A 17,573-nucleotide genomic window follows, 5' to 3' on the forward strand; every position below is an offset into this window, starting at 1 on the left:
ACCTGCATTTTAGCGGAATATTTTATTTGTTCCTAACAATGTAGTTGGGGACACGGGTGGCGCTGTGGGTTAAACCACAGAGCCTAGGGCTTACCGATCAGAAGGTCAGCCGTTCGAATCCCCGTGACGGGGTGAGCTCCCGTTGCTCGGTCCCTGCTCCTGCCAACCTAGCAGTTCAAAAGCACATCAAAGTGCAAGTAGATAAATAGGTACCGCTCCGGCGGGAAGGTAAACGGCGTTTCTGTGTGCTGCTCTGGTTCGCCAGAAGCGGCTTAGTCATGCTGGCCACATGACCCAGAAGCTGTACGCCGGCTCCCTCGGCCAATAAAGCGAGATGAGGGCCGCAACCCCAGAGTCAACCACGACTGGACCTAATGGTCAGGGGTCCCTTTACCTTTACCTTTACCTTTACCTAACAATGTAGTAGTTGCTAATCTCTCAAAACTCTCCCTAAGCATTTTTTAAGCCACGAAACTTTTCTTTACCTCAAACATTTATTTAACAAAAATAATCACGGTATTTCTTAATCATTTCACTCACCTCCCAAACATCACATTTAAATTCTGGAAAACAAGAATCAGTATCAAGGTTTTTTATATTTAAAAAATGTCAATAAGCAGAGTTAATGCAGACCCTTCCATCGGTACTATTAACAGTGCAGTCTTAGACGGTGGACACATTTCCATTTACTCCAGTGCGCTCCCACCGATGGTGTTTGGAGCAGAGTACACATGCTGTTAGCCACAATCCATAGGTATCCTGTAGTTTATTGAGAAATACTGCTGTCTAATATCTGTTCCTTCAAACCAGCTTCCATCCAACTTGAAAATGTAAGCTGAGGTGTGTCCGTTTGAGGTGGCTGTTGCACGTGTGCAGATGACAGCTTCAACGAAGAGACGTTCAGGGGGGTTGCGGGTGCAGGGCAACAAACAGGTATTGCACATTGAGTGAAGACATCCCTGCCCCCTCTCTGCTGTATACAGCAATGTAAAAACATGACTTGGGTGAGTGGGTAGAAATGGCCTTGCTGTGTTAAGCCACTAATGTGTACGTAGCCTTTAACTGATTTAATATCAATTCTCTCTTCAATGTAAATGCTAGTTTTTAAATGGTAGGGCTGGCGGCAGGGGCAGAGAGAAAGGATCTCTAAGACAATTCTCAGGGAAAGCCTCAATAGACTGTTATAAAACTGTGCAGGTATGCATAAAGATTCTATACTTGGGAAGGACCAGTGTTTTTGATAAGGCACCACCCCATAGTGCTTTTTCATACATTTCATTGTTTTCACCTGCCCATATGTGTCTTACTGTTTTGCTGGATTTTACTTGATTTTGGTCTTCTGGGACAAAAGGCTGACTAACAGTTCCTCTTCCATAAGTGAACTTAAGTGGAACTTAATGGAGCTTATTATTAGGCTTGAGAATAGCTCTCTCTCTCTCTCTCTTTTTTTTTTTACCAACAAGGCAACCTAGCAATTCAAGTTTTCCATACTTCACTATTAAGATGACTCACAATTATGCTGGAAGAACGACAGGTGGAAATCATGCTCAAAATTATGTTAAGTGATATATAAACAAATTCATTTTCTAACAACCGATACATACAAAAAGCATTTATGTGTGTTGCAGTCCCACTGAAAATCAGTGAGGATTGTGCTTATTTTCTTTTCAGTCATACCATGTACCCTACATGGTGAAAAGTGGGATAATTATTTTTTTTTAAAAAAAAAAAGTTTCATAATCTGGTAATGTGTCTATATATATATATTCACAAATAAATCAATGCTGAGTGTTATGAGACATAGGAATCAAATCTATTCAGGTTAAGAACTTCCAAACCTAAAAATCATTTATCATTACTCATTTGATCTGTTTGTTTCCAAAGGAGGCCAGTGTTGGCTCTCACAAATTCAAACTATTATTTTTACTGAAGCACATGCTAATTGCACAACACTCTCTGCTTTCTTGCTAACAGGCTGCCTTTGGGGGCTGCAAACCCCTCCTGAACAGATTGTGAATTCTCCAGAATAGAAGCCATCTGAGTGCTTTCCATTTGAGTAAGTGGGAAAACCGAAACACATTTGCTAGTTGAATAATACCAAATGCAATGTTTTTCATTATTCTGGCCAAACGTAAAGCACAATTGCTATTAGGGCTAGTAAGAGTTTGTTGCTGAGAAGCCAAGCAAATATCTCTGCATGCATATTCAAGATATGCTGCTTTGCTTCACTGAAAATACTGGGTCACTGGATAGCTATGGACATCCAGACATCTCTTGCAAAAAAAATGCAGAGCCCTTCTTTTGCAACCTCTCTCCCCAGCCACATAGTGGTCATAAATAACAATAGGTCTGCTGAAGGTAAGGATGTTCTAGCAGGTACGTCTTTTCTGAATGCTGGCATCATGGGGAGAACAATTCTAATGTGACAGATTTCTGGTGCCGATACCTCTTTAACCCAGCAAAAATTAGAGAAAGCTTGTGTCTATCATGCTCCCTTGAAAGATGGAATTTCAACTGGGTGTAAGTTGTGTGTAATTCTGCACACTTGAACATTACCTTTTAGAATCGATCTAGTGAAAGAGAATTAATATTGTGTTTTACTCCTTACCAGTGCATCAGGGATACACTGTTGTGTAAGTCCCATATGACTGCTGTGCCCACAACATGGCGTTCTCTTCTGACCTATCAGACGCAAACAGCATCCACACACACCCTGAATAACACTTAATCTATTAATTTACTTTATATAATAATGGCATCTTTCATATTAAATTGTCACAAATTAAATTCCTTCTCCTTTCAAAGCCATCTAATTTGATTGCCGTTGCCACATCTGCTAGTAGTAGATTCCTTAGGTTAACTTTGTGCTGAATCTCCCATCATTTTGCCTTAGGGGATGCGTCTGAGTTCTAGTGTTATGAAAGTGGGAGGAAAAACTTACACCCACTTTCTGAACACAATGCATATTTTTATAAAACTATCCTACCCTGCCCTGCCTTACTTTCCTTTTTACCAAATTTAAAAGCGTGGAGGGGTTTCAGCACTAATATAATTTTAGTTGCCCTTTTCCAGCTCTGCAATATCCTCTTTGAGATGTGGGGCCAGAACTATGCAGAGTATTCCAAGCGGGCCCCATCATAAAATAGTTTGACATTGCAATACTGGCAGTTTTATTTTCAACCCCTTCCTTAATTGTCCCCAGCATGGATGTCACCTTTTCACAGCTGCTGTGAACTGGGTCAACATCTTCATTGCACAATCCACCATAACTTACATCCTTCCCCCCTCGTTAGTTTCCTTTTCCTTGGGCCCTGCCAAAACCTATGTAAAGTTAGGAATCCCTCCCCCCCATCAGTATGCATCACTTTACACTTGCGTACGTTGAACCAGATTTGCCATTTTAATGCACATTTACCCAGGTCAGACAAATTCTTCTGGAGCTCCTCGCAATCCCTTTTTGTTTTTACTGCCTTGAACAAAAATTGGTGTTGTCAGCAAACTTGGTCATTTCCCTGCTCACCCCTTACTCCAGATCACTTATGAGCAAGTTAAAAATTGATCTGGAGTCAGGTCCCGTTGTTTTCCTGGGAGAGGAGTGCTGAGCACATTCTTCGACATTATAATTGGAATCAATGAGCTGCAACGGTGTGTAACTTCAGCTGGATTGTGCCCATTGCATTTTTAGGGAGCCAATCCATAATGCAGACATTTGCTGCTGGTGCTTGTAGTCGCCTCTGCCGGCCATTTCTCACACGTAGCTAGATTGTTTCACAAAACCCTGGTGCTCAAGTGCAATTGGCTCCTATCATATCCTAGAAGTGAGGAGACAATGCTTTGCAAACTTTGTTCTGCTTTATGGAATTATGCTGCAATACCATTTCCCAGGTACAGGGAATCCTGCAGGCCAGCAACTGAAATGACACGCAACTGGCACGGTCATATCTCGGCGCTGTCTGGTCCACCTAATACTTCTGTTTGCAATCTCCCAAACCTTTGAGTGCTTTCACAGGAGGTGCCAAAATTACTTTTTGGATTCCGTTCATCTCTGCTATAACATCACAGTCATTTACAACATAACCACATACAAGAAACAAACAAACAAACAAACAAACAAACAAACAAACAAACAAACGTATGTTTTTGCACATCTGGTTTCTCTTCCACCATGTTTTGATTTGGGAGTGAATCCAAAATCAAGGAGTTCAGTCTGGATGCTTTGCTATTGGGAATGATAACGAATGTGAAGCCAAAATCAAGTTCAGTCTGGATGTTTTGCTATTGGGAATGATAACGATTTGCCTGTTTCCTTCATACACACATGACCATCAACTTTCCCTCTAGCCTCAAAGGGAGAGGCCAAGAGAACAGGCAGCAGCGAGAAGGAGCTGCCTCCTCTTAGAGCCAAAATACTTAGGAAGGGATTACTGTTTCCTGTATTAAATGAGGAAGTTAATGATAGTCACAGGTTCAAAACCAGGAAGGTTAAAGGGAGAAAGCATTCTAGAGAAACCTCAATGAACTTGTGGCCATCAGTTGTGTGGAACCTGTGACACCACTGGTCCCTTCTCATCATTCTGCCACACATGTGCAAAGCCACAACGCAGTCTTCCTGGCTGCTGGATCTACTATCTCCTCAGCCACCTTTATTGTTAAGAAAATGGTTTCTTCGTCATTGTCTCTAACTGGCCGAACATCCATAAAACTCAAGCCCAGCCAGAGGCTCTGTAAAGTTTGCCACTTGGTTTTGGAAGCAACAAAAGAGTAGATCCGTTGGCCAGTGTTGAGGAGAAAAAATAAGGGGAATTATCTTCAAAGCAAACCCAACTTATAAATATCATTAGTTATTCAGTAAAATAAAGTGCATACAGTAGACAACTCATGGCCCATCACATGCCCACAATATAAAGGGTAGGGGGGAGTTAGGTACAAAATACAAGTGCCATGATTTCCTTTCCTTTCTCCTCAGGGGGCTGCTTGTAAGTAGGCCTTTTCTGTCCTTCGGCACTGAGTAGACAATTTCAGGGCACAAGTGTCTTCTAGACAGGTAAACATCACCTGCAGGGGGAGGTGCCACTGAGAGCTGAAGGTCAGTGTCAGAGGGGGAGATTGTGCTCATCTTCTTTTGCAACCAGATTTGCTTTAGCAAGTTGTCCTGGAAAACAAACAAAAGCAACATCAGAAGGGTCAGGAACTGCTGTGTGGCAAATTAAAGCTGCAGCAGGCCTCTCCTGTGAGCTACTCACCTAGCTGAGAGTCTGTCCAGCACAAGTTGCTGATCGCTGAGAGGTTCAGATGCTGTGAGGATGAGCACGCTGTAATCACCCCCTAATGGACAACTTGAACCTTTCTCATCTCCTCTCCCCACCCCCCACTCCCAAAAGTCAATTACTTGGCACAGGCTTAGTCAGTCATCAAGGAGCTGGTTTTATGTACTTGCTGTGATCCTATCTATAGAAGCTTAGTACCTGTGGAGGCTAGCCTATTAGGGTAAATGGGCCACAGCCCCACCAACGCCAGCCAGCCCCACTCACCTGCTTTCTTGCTTACAGCCAGTTCAGTAGGCGGTCCTGGCTGTTTAGAGAAGTTTTTAATGTTTGATGTTTTATTGTGTTTTTAATGTTCTGTTGGGAGCTGCCCAGAGTGGCTGGTGTATATAATCATCATCATCATCATCATCATCTTCCTCTTCCACTGGGACACACTTTATCCCTTGCATCATAAGGACATTTCAAAAGGTTCTTTGTTAAGTGGTTTCCTCTGGGCTTCAGGGAAGTATAGTAAATACAAAGCTCATCTCCTTGTTTATTTTTTCCTGAAGCTGGCTGAAGGGAGAAGTCCCTGGCAGCAGGGCTCAGGATCTCCCCAAGCAATTGGACTGACTAGGGTGTGGCAGCCTATTATAATTCTTTCGAGGCAACTCCTACACAAAATGGGTGTTGGCAGGTAAGGAAAAGCTCCCCCCCCCGAAATCTGCCATGACCCCCCAATAAATACTTCTGAGTAAGGCTGCAGTCCTATACCTTGCAGTACAGTCCATTCTGCTGTAAACACTGCAGATTATACTACAAATGGCTTAGCATTAAGAGGTATTAAAAAATGGGCCATGTAGCTGTCATTTCTATTCCATGATCTTTCTGTGCAAATTCTAAGAACCTCTTTTTTAAAACAAAAACCAAAAAAACCCCAGTTTCTAGCTATTCTATTATACCCACATCCTTTCAGGTATAAGGGAGGAACGGAGCGGGGTGGAAGTTAACATTTCTATTGCCTAAGTTCCTGTGCTTTTAATCAGAAGAGGAATTCCGTGTACTGCTCAATAATGCCAACTCCTTCAGCATTGTCTTGCATTCTAAGACTGACCTCCGCAGCTCGCAAGACTTTGGCTGTACTGCTCTTGTTTACGTCAGGGGAGAACGCTGACGTCAGCACCCCACTGTGCTTTGGAAGTTTACCCCAGCTGTATTTTCTCTGGAGAGTCTGAAATTAATTGGTTTGATATAACTGAATGAAAAGCTTTTGTAGTTTGTTTCCTTTGTTGATTTCCCTGGCCCTCTTACTTTAAAACGGGGGCGGGGGGGGGGGAGTTCTGCAGGGGATTCTGGGCTTTGCTTTGGGTTATTGTCATTTTGAAGCAGAGGATGAGAGCAGCTATGGGACGATCACCACTAACTGACTGCTGATTCAGGACTTTAAATTGTGCTCTTATATCAAATATCCTTTTCTGCGTATACTGTAATGTTTTACTGTTGCTATGGCCATTGGCTAATGTGAATAAAGTTTTATCTATCTATGAGGATGATCAAGTTTTAAGACGCCAACTCATGTGAAGAAAGGCTAGAGGTACTGGCTGCACTTAGCCTCCAGCAGGATTTTCGAACTGACTCCGTTGGCCATGGAAGGTTGTCTGTCTGTCTGATGGGGAGAGGGCTTCCCACAGACACCTGGTTGGCCACTGAGGAAACAGGATGCTGGACTTGGATGGGCTATTGGCCTGATCCATGGGAAGGAAAACCATGGCAAAATGGGAAATGGAATGGAGTGGCTGGAATTGTGAACAGCAGCACTCCACACTGCAACATTCTTGTTGCAGATTTTACATGTAAATCTTTTGAAGCAATTATTGGGGGAGGAGCCGGACACCACAGGAAAGGAAAACCCACCATTTATCTACAGCAACCTGTTTATTTCATAAAATTGGAAAGGGATTCTGAGAATCATCTAGTTGAACCTGCTACAATGCAGGAATCCTTTGCCCACCATGGGGCTTGAACCAGTGACCTCGAGATGAAGAGTCTCCTGCTGTGCCGACTGGGCTATCCCTTGCAAGGAGAGGATCCCTGTGCCCCAGCCCTTCCCTCCTTCTGTGCATATGCCTGAGAGTGAAAGATGAGCACTTCTCAATTTGTCTGCTGAGGGCAAGTGAGAAATGAAGTTTGTAGATGTGTGTACATCCAGGATATTTCTTATTGCTAAGTAAGAGGTTCTTTTGCCCCTTCTTGATCATGATGAGAATCTATATATTATTCTGCTGAATTTTAAGAACAAACATGCCTTTCAAAAACATTCTCGTTAGGGTTCTGGTGCCAACTGGGGCAGAGTGAAATGAACATTCTTGCAAGGTGGAATCTGCCTGGGGGGTGGTGGATTGCATCTTCCTCAAGGGAATAAGATGTGGGATAGATGAGTTTCAGAGCCTTTGCCAGCCCTACCTGAAGATGCCAGAGATTCATCCTAAGCCCTAAGGCCTTCTTCTGATGAGTTATGTCCCTTCCACAAACGTCAGCCAGTGAGTGTCATGGCTGAGTGGGAGTTTGAGCTCAACGAGTAAGGATCTGCGGAATCCTAGTCTGGCACTCGCAGTACCCCACACTGACCCTTCAGATTTCCTGAGTTCAGTGTGATTGCTCTGGCAGTGGTGGACACTGGCTCTCTCACCATGGGCATAGCCAAGGGGAGGGCAGGGAGGCACCTCCCCCCCCCATCAAGTAAAACAATAGAAATACTTAACTGACCAATCACCTCTGTTCTGCCCCACCCCCCAACAAAAATCCTAGCCATGCCCATGGAGGCAGCTACCAGGGACAGATTCTAGCAAGCAGTTGAGGGATGGGTTGGTAGAAGATGAGGGCAAAAAAAGGCTCTTCCCTGCCTCTGTTTTGTCTGCTTCACCCATTACGTATTATCCGGAGTGTCTGTTAGTCTTTGCATATTATTTTATACAATGGCATGTATAAATGGTGATAAGGGTTGGAGGTAATGTTCTTTAGGCCTGGGGAAAACGCTTGGGCAGTTTTTGGAGGCAATCTTTATTCTGAATAAAAAAGCAGCATTTCCTTGTTCTCTGACAGAAATTGCATCAATGGATAAGATACCGGCTGCAAAGCATTAAAGTCGCATGTTCCTGAGTTGTTTCCTTGGAGAAATGGGTCACAGCTAACAGCTCTATGTGTGAAATCTGTCACCGACATAAGGGCTCCACTGATGGATGGCAATATGAAGAAAGATGGTCTTACAACTTGACATGAAATGTGTGGGACGAGCAGGAACCTCAACATTCTACCAAGTCTTTTTTTTTTTTCACCTAAGGCAATTTCAGATCATCAAGATAGACAAGTCTTGTTAATAAGTAATAGTGATTGATGGTGATGATGATAAAAAAGAAACTGCATGTTACAAGCAAAGGGGTTTGCTATAGTTTCTCACATATGGTTCCTCTTAGCACCATTTCTTGCATCTGCAGATCAGAAGACCAGGACTAATATAAAATAAAATAAAATATAAAACACAAAAAGAATACTGCAAAGCTGTGTGTGTGTGTGTGTGTGTGTTAACAATTTGCACCGACATTGTTTTAACATGGGTTGTAAGTACACTAAACTGCTTTAACGTTTCAAAAGAATGATTATTCGGCTCTTCAGAGGTTTACCTACGTTTGAAATATCATATGATCCATTTCAAAATCTGAGACTTCCTGTGTTATTTACTTAGATGCTGAATAGTCTTGTAGTGGGTGTAAATAATTGAACTTTTTTTTTTTTAAAAAAAAACATCTTTAAAATTAAATGGTAAATTCAATTTATTTATTTAGTTTTTGAAAAGGAAATCAAATTCTAACTTGACATTTGGCTCACTGGGACAGCCATGGGCAGCTTGCCATTTCCATGTTGCCTAAGGCCCCTGCTCTAACACTAGAGTAATCTCACAGCATTGGTTTGTGCATGGAGTTCTACTGCACTTTGGTTGCCCCATTCATTTCACTGGAGGCAGATTATTGTGTGTAAAAGAGTGCATGAAAAATCTTAGTTTAGTCATTTTACTCAACGTTTCTCAGCTTTGCTCTGTGGATATTGGTGGTTTTCTGGGAAGGAAACAGCTTGGAACAAGGTTGGGAATGGCAGCTGAATATGTTTGTTTGAAACCTAAAAGTCTGGAAAGTATAACCTGGAAGAAAAGACCTACCATACTGCATGCACTGCTGGAAAAGAGCATTCTGCTTCTCCAGGGGTTTTCCTTTTTACCCCAAGTAGATAATCTGAACAAATGAATGAATGGTCTTGATGATCTTTACTAGGATCACAGCAGGGTTGCCCAAGATTAAGACATGCAGCTTTGAAGAAGAGAGCTGCATTCTCATTACAGCTTGTAATCATTTGGAAGCTGGTTGTTGCTTACTATCTTCTGCTGTGAACCGTTTAGCAGCGTAATGACAGATTCATCCATGTAATGTTAGGATCTGTGCCTAGTAAGTGGGAATTGACCAACCTATAGAAAATGCAGCTTCCAAGAGTCATCACAATAATGCCTAGCTCTTCAACATAAAGTGGCCGGTCAAGTATGAGCTGTGCTCCTAAGGGACAAGGACTGAATCCACGAGGAGGTTCTCCTGTTTAAACCTCAGTGCAATGAATGAAAACAGTCCTACAAGTGCAAGAGCCAAGTATGATTCATTTCAGTAGGGGATGGGCAGGAGAACTTCTTGGATGGTGATGTCCCATCTTTTTAGGTGTAACTGAGCTACCAGGCTTGAGCTCTTGGGACAGAGCAGGCTAGAAATCTACATAAAACGCCAAGTGGAGAGGCTAGCATTGCACTCACCTTTGGCCTCTACGGAGCCCTGTGTGTTCGCTCTTAATCCTGTGCTTTGTTACTGCACGACTGAGGTTGGTCTTCTTCCTTATTCCTCATTTGTGCCCCTTCCTGTACATATTCATTCGTCGGGTCTGGAATTTCTTTACATGGAGGCCTGGACTCCTCCGTTCGAACAAGGCAGGCTGCAGTGTCACTTTCTTTCACAGGTATTATCTCCTTCTGGAGGCCACCAACTTGGTTCTCTTCTCCTTGTCCTAAGGTTATCAGCCCTTGGCCTTCACCACCTCCTCCTTCCTTGTTCAACAGCTCACTACTGTTTCCTGCCTGCTCCCCACAAGGGTTCCGTTCACAATACACACTTTTGTCTAAGCCACCTTCATAGACTATGGAATTGATTTCTTGAAGGTCGCACCCAGAAGTCTGCACCACATTCCCAGGCACTCCCTGAGAAGAGCTGCTGTTCATATAGTTGCCCTTGGGAGACAAATCAGTCCCAGTTACTGACTTACTGAGTTTGAGATCTGCCCCGGTCTCATCCGCTCTGATCGCGGGAGACATGCCCTGGGTTAGGTACCTCTTGGCTTTTTCATTTGCACCCTGCTCTTCACCTGCAGATTGGTTCCATTCATCTCTTTGGGCTTGAGGCAAGGGAGCACTGTGTTCCGGGGGCTTTATATTATTCTCTAGGCCTGCTGGGAAGTTATGCTCCTTGACTGCTTCACTAGCCAGAGCTTGCTTTTTCAGTTGCTCGTTGCTCAAGGATCTCTAGAATGACAGAAGACAAAACTTTGCTTAGTTACGTATTACACAATTGACTTAAAGAAAGAACATATTATCCTTACAAAGCTGTTGGTATCAGTAGCTGGCTGCCAGAGGTGACTAAAGTCTCCCTTTCACTAGTGAGAAAACTAAAGCACAGCTACTGAGACTTGCGGGTATAGAAGAAGAAGAGAAGAGTTTGGATTTGATATCCTGCTTTATCACTACCCTAAGGAGTCTAGGGCAGTATACAACTTCTTCTCCTTCTCCTTCTCCTTCTCCTTCTCCTTCTCCTTCTCCTTCTGTGAGCTTCATGGCTTACAACATAATCCTAACCATTCCTACTCAGAACTATACCCTGTTGAATTCAAAGGCAACAGGGGGTTATAGAATTGCAGCCTTAGTTGTGATTTGGACCTGGTCCTAGCTCAGCACTCTAACTACTACACCACACTTGACGCAGGAAATGATTTGTCTGGCTCACATAAATTCCTGTTTATAAGCAGTGCTGGGGCATGCAAACAACTGAGGCACAAATGGCCCTTTAAAAAAACCACCTAGCAACCAGAGTGGGAAAATGTACAGTACTTTAAAATATGCACAGTTCTTCATCGCAATGAAACACTTAATCATTTACACAAACATCTCCATATTAGGCCAAACCCTTCAAAATCAATTTGGCATATTTTGAAATACAGTGGTGCCCCGCAAGACGAAAGCCTCGCAAGACGAAAAACTCGCTAGACGAAAGGGTTTTGCGTTTTTTGAGCTGCTTTGCAAGATGAATTTCCCTAAGGGCTTGCTTCGCAAGACGAAAACGTCTTGCAAGTTTGTTTCCTTTTTCTTAACACCGTTAATAAGTTGCGACTTGACTTTGAGGAGCAACTCATAGAACGCGGTGTGGTAGCCTTTTTTGAGGTTTTTGGTGATTTTTGAAGCTTTTCCAAAACTTTTCCGACACCGTGCTTCGCAAGACGAAAAATTCGCTGGACGAAAAAACTCGCGGAACGAATTAATTTCGTCTTGCGAGGCACCACTGTACACTGCATAGGATTTGGCCTATTAATGATTTATTATTGGAGAGACAGAATATATTATATACACAATATAACTGTTGTGACCTGGGACTGGGCAACGTTGAAGAAATTCCCAGGCCACTCTGGTAACACAGGGATCTTCCCTCATACTCATAAGCATTGGTTAAAGGATTAGCTTTTCTCACCTTCCCAGTGCAAGCTTCTGTGTGCCAAAGTAGAATGAAGCTGAAAAGTAGTATGAAGCTGAAAATCTTGGAGCAGTGACAGCAGAGTTCATAGGTACAACATAGCTACAACCCAATCCTTGAGGAGGATACAGGATTATTTCTTTCCCATCATGGGAGGGAAAGCAACTAGATGTGTTTCTGTGTGTGTATCTACATAAAAGCAGTGTGAGGGGAAAGAGTTAAGCATCTTCTTTCTCTCCTCCACCGCCTTACTCCAATCAGATCTGCAACCCCCTGTTAGATGCATTTCAGTTCAAGAAACATAAACCTCCAGGAGCCTGGTCAGGCATTAGTGAGAATCTCATCCAGCTTGGCCCCCAGTTAATGGAAGACACTACCCTACTTTGATGAGTTAAGAACCAAGGGCTGTAGTTCTTCTGAATTAATGTAAAGCACAAGGCTTGGTGTTATTTTGTTTGGTAAGGCACTTCTGCTCAGTGGACCAAACTTGGCTTGCCAGGGTTGCCAACATCTCTCAGGAGGCTGTTTCCCCCAAAGCATGCCCACCTGAGGTGGCAAAGCTTGCTGATGAAACCAAATTGTCCAGGGTTGTTAAAACAAAAATGGTTTGCAAAGAGCTCCAAAAGGACAGGTGGGTGGCCCTACCCACCCATCACAGTTGGCCTGTAAGGATAGATGCTGATAAGGATCTGGCCCACAGAACCAGAAAAGGTTCCCCACTCCCGATCTAAGCAACACTCTATAGAGTAGACTCACCTGCTTATCAGGTTCATCCTTTACAAAGGGCATTTCTTCACCTTCCTTGGCATCCCATCTGTAAAACATCACACACAAAATGAGGGTTGTCAAATGTTGATAGGACTCCCTTTTGGATAATAGCTGTTTTGCCTAATCTGGGAGCTCCGTCTCCTTGCAGAGCAGAGGGTCTTGAACACAACCCTAGACAAGATTCCAAGTTTTCCACCAGTAACAACCAGTCATTAAGAAGAAAAGGTGAAGCATGTAACCACTGACTATCTACTATGATATCAGAGGATGAGGAGTATGAGTTGGGATTAAGTCTGTGTTCCTTGTTATTGTTTCTTTAAGCAGTTCTCAAAAACCAGGGAGTGAGAGCACAGGAGGTCTGCTCTTGCTCATGCTTGCCTCCGTTTTTGGAAACTGCCTATAAACCATGTTAGCTCTTGCGGCAATCCTTCTTATAAAGATGCTCAGATTGTCCAGATTCATCACAACATTTGCACTCGCAGCATCTAAAGAGCATATTCATCTTAATTCCAAAGGTTCATCAGGGGCCATTAATCTTTCACAAGCTGATTGTTAAAACTGTAATATAATAAAAACCATAAAATCAAATTTCTATTCCCAGACATTTGTCATTAGACTAACAGCATGTACCAGTGATTTATGGAGCTGTCTGCCACAGTTTGCAAACCAACACCAAGAGAAGGAATGTATTCCAGAGTATCTTCTATTTCACACACATAGAGCAAGTAACAGGTGAGTTGCTGCCTCTTTTCCTGACACAGACTCTATGAAAGTTTCTATTAAAATAGTACAAAATTTAGCAAAGCAATGTATACAGTATATTTACAGAGAGGTTATATTCTTCAGTATACAAGGGAAAATACAACTAATTGGAGCACTTTTCCCAGGAAAGCAGAAATCCAAATGGTACAGTTTTTCCCACTGAGCAGATGGAGTGATAGAGGAAAGTTCACCATCTTAGTTCATACTGACAAATTCAGGTTGCACAACTAAAGCTGAATTGCCTCTCCCTCCTCACTCAAATCGGACTTTGCAATAAGGAAAGTGACAGTAAAATGCAGTAGGAAATGTGGAATACCACTTGCTTGACACAATATTGCATCACCTCCCTGAGAACGCTCACTAAATGGCCCTCTTTGAACCTTCCCAGAAATGTTGTGCAACCAAATTGGGATGAATGCTCAATGGACAGGAGGTTTGGAAGGAATCTCCATTTATGTGTCAGACTTTGTCACTGTCAAGCCAATTTCTCTTCACAGGGAGATCACCTCATTCTTAGCTGGGGGTGCATGCAAGAATTATGTTGCATGCCACCCCAATCTCTGAGCGGTGCAAGTTTCCATGGGTTCCAGGTGCTTACCCAGGGTTCAGTTTTCTTGGAATGAGACACAGTGGAGACTGTGGTGTCTTTAGAATATGTGGTTTATTTACACATATATACAACCTGAGCCCATGATGGAGGGGCTCGCAGCATTAACATCCCAAGAGGGTCTTGCTTCTCCCATAGCCACAGCCTTTGATTCCACCAGAAAAAGGCATTGTTCTGAATCTCTGGCTTCCCAGCCTGCTGCTTCCAGCTTCCAGCTTCTAGCTCACATCATGCCACTCTCCACTCTGGCTTTTGTCTTTCTAACTACCAGCAAGTTTGTGCCATTTGGCATCTGGCACAGAGTCACTCCCTTTGTTTCCTTAATGACCCATTACCTCACCAGGAAACTAGCCTGGCTATTCCAGGAATTTGAATCTTTGCTCAGATTTTAACACTTGCTGGATCCAGGAATTAGAAGGGCGTACAGCCCCTCCCCCCCCTTATAACTGTTATTTCCCCTTCAGATATTTCCTAGCCATTGTGAACAGCAGCAGTTTAGAACTATCAGCCAATCTCCCAAACTATAGGGGGGAGTTGTTACTTGGCAACTTGGCTAGGACTGTTGTCAATCTCTAGCACTACTCCTGGATTCATTAAACCCCTTCTGTTTAAACCCCAATCTTACAGTACTGTATTAACACAGAACGAGGGCGTTGCTAATGCCCTTTAGAAAAAGAGATTAATGAACATGAAGCTGAGATTTTTCCTGTTCATTTGTTCCACTGGCAGCTGTTCTTTTGTACCTGTTTTCAGGTTACATGTGCATTACGATTTTTATATGAGTTCTAGCACCGTTGGTACCCAGTCCGTGCTACGGACTTCAGTCATTAGTGTTTACATCACCATGCTGCCACTTCAGGTGTGTCAGCAGGTAGGTGGGTGGTTATAAAAAAATTAAATACACCTCATCAGCAGAGGTTGGTGGTGGAAGCAGCGGCACTGTTGGATACTGAGCAGCGCTGTTGCCACTACTCTGAACTCCTATGGGGAATTGCTATTCATACCACTCTAGGAGGTGGGCGGGAAACTGCCTTTCTGAAATAAATGCAATTTCACCACTGCTGGACAACACCTGTTGTTGGTATAGCACTGTAAGATGGGGCACTCGCAATCTTCTGCTGGAGGGTGAGCTCTACCTTGGTGTGCTTGGAGAAGCTGGGTTTGCAAATGACCTGATTCTGGTGCTGAAATTACACTCTCTGGGCTGGGAATTGTGTCTCCAGCAAGGGACTGTCCCAGGAACTGGATCCCAATGACTTCATTACACTTTCATGAGAGGGGGACAGTAGTATTTTATGGATGTGGCTATAACCTTGTATATATCTTATGGTGGCACTGAAGGTGGTTGCTCAGTGGGCATTGTGATCAGAGATACCATTCTTCTCTTGCTCCTCACTGTTTACTTTATTACCAGACTCAATGGTCACTTCTTGCCTTCCAGCCTCAGCTTCTGCCCTGATGATTACAAGTGGGGAAGAACTGCTTTCCAAGTACTGCTACGGTGTTATCTAGTTCAGGGGTAGGCAACCTAAGGCCCAGGGGCCGGATGCAGCCCAATCGTCTTCTCAGTCCGGCCCGTGGCTAGTCCAGGAATCAGTGTGTTTTTCATGAGTAGAATGTGTCCTTTTATTTAAAAAGCATCTCTGGGTTATTTGTGGGGCATAGGAATTGTTTCATTTCCCCCCCCCCAAAAAAAATATAGTCTGGCCCACCACATGGTCTGAGAGATGGTGGACCAGCCCACAGCTCCAAAAGGTTGCTGGCCCCTGATCTAGTTTATCAGGTTTCAGGGTAGGGGAGCGCAAGTCAAAGCTGATAAAAGAATAAGCCATTCATTACCCCTGATTTAACAAACCGTATCTATATTTTTTGGTTTGCCTGTGCTGTAGTGATTGGTCTTACAGGTTTGCTTTGTTTTTCCACTCCAGTGGAGCTTTAAAATGCAAATGTAGCTGTATTTTCACCCTTTTCCTAAAGCATTTTTATGCTGCGAGAAACAAAAATGGCATAATTGCACCTAATTACAGACAGAAGCAATGCTACTTATTGGAAGAAGCAAGAGATTTAAGTTTGCTGTACGGGCAAGGGCTAAGTCTCAGGAACAATCTCATTTATAAAGGCAAGTCCAAACACACCAATTTAATTTGAAAGCTCTAACTCAAACACCAGCAAGGAATAAAAAAACAAGTGTGATTTGTGATACACACATAAAGTTGAGTAAGCAGACTATATTTAATGGGCCATAAAAGCCCAACAACAACATCTTTCTCCTGGAATAAGTTTCCCTTCTCATGCATAACAACTGCTTGCTTAATATGAGCGGCATATTCCCACTGTGGCCGTGGAAATACTGTGCTTCTTTGCAGTTGTGTTACTGTCCATATGTGGACAATTCTGAGATGAAAAACCATAGGAGACAAATGGCAATGTGCCAAGGGCACTTTTAAGAGCAATTCTGATATTCTGGACTAGATTTTAATGGAATTTAGGATAGGAGGAATCTAATCATACTTGCATGGAATTTCTGTTCATTTGCGGATTCTGTTATAGTCTCATTTTAAAAGGCACAATTTGTGCATATATATATACTGTCGTCTCCCCCCCCCCAGTGTAATTGCCCTGATAATGCCACACCATCTTTGATGTACATCTATAGACCAGATAAACAGAAACTGCTTCTATCAATAGTGTGATCTAATAGCTAGAAAATTCCAAAAAGAGTAAGTCAAATTCTAGCTTCTTGTCTTGGCACTAAGGATATGTTTGTGGGGTGGGGCAAGGGGGCGGGGCAGGAGGGGAGGCTTTCTTTAATCACAGGTGCAGGAGGATTTTCACTAAGATCACAGTAGAAGAATTTGGATTTGATATCCTGCTTTATCACTACCCAAAGGAGTCTCAAAGCGGCTAACATTCTCCTTTCCCTTCCTCCCCCACAACAAACACTCTGTGGGGCTGAGAGACTTTAGAGTAGTGTGACTATCCCAAAATCACCCAGCAGCTGCATGTGGAGGAGCGGAGACACGAACCCGGTTCACCAGATTACAAGTCCACCACTCTTAACCACTACACCACACTGGCTCTCCAGTACTGTAGTGTACTGGAGAAAGAAAGTTTAACACTTTCCTACCCAGCCACAATCCTGACGAAAATTATGCAGCTAGGGGGAAAAACCTCCTATTGGCACTATTCTAGCCCCCACCGGGGCAGACTAACAAAGAATTACTCATGCAATTGAACTCATTTTCAGTATAGTCTGAAAAAAGAAAACATGATTTGTTGCAATTATCTTCCTGGAGTCATTGCCTTTGGGTATTCATGTGCATTTTCCTTAGTGATGCAATCTATTCTTGAAACAGTTTATTC

At 43.2% G+C, this 17,573-nt stretch overlaps 1 protein-coding gene across 2 annotated transcripts in view; it reads right to left on the bottom strand.

Annotated features, from left to right (window-relative positions):
• Positions 1–3,377: 3,377 nt before the first annotated feature.
• Positions 3,378–17,573, bottom strand: part of CCDC9B (coiled-coil domain containing 9B) — a 54,157-nt gene continuing 39,961 nt past the window's right edge. For both annotated transcript variants that reach the window (XM_081208786.1, XM_081208787.1), the window contains exons 11-13: positions 12,830–12,887; positions 10,096–10,854; positions 3,378–5,152 (exon numbers count right to left, since the gene is read on the bottom strand). In XM_081208786.1, coding sequence (XP_081064912.1) covers positions 10,129–10,854; positions 12,830–12,887 — 784 coding nt within the window. In that variant the 3' untranslated portion in view covers positions 3,378–5,152; positions 10,096–10,128. The remainder of the gene's footprint in view (positions 5,153–10,095; positions 10,855–12,829; positions 12,888–17,573) is intronic.

The sequence above is a fragment of the Podarcis bocagei genome (genome assembly GCF_964188305.1).
Source record: "Podarcis bocagei genome assembly, chromosome: 1".
NCBI lineage: Eukaryota > Metazoa > Chordata > Lepidosauria > Squamata > Lacertidae > Podarcis > Podarcis bocagei.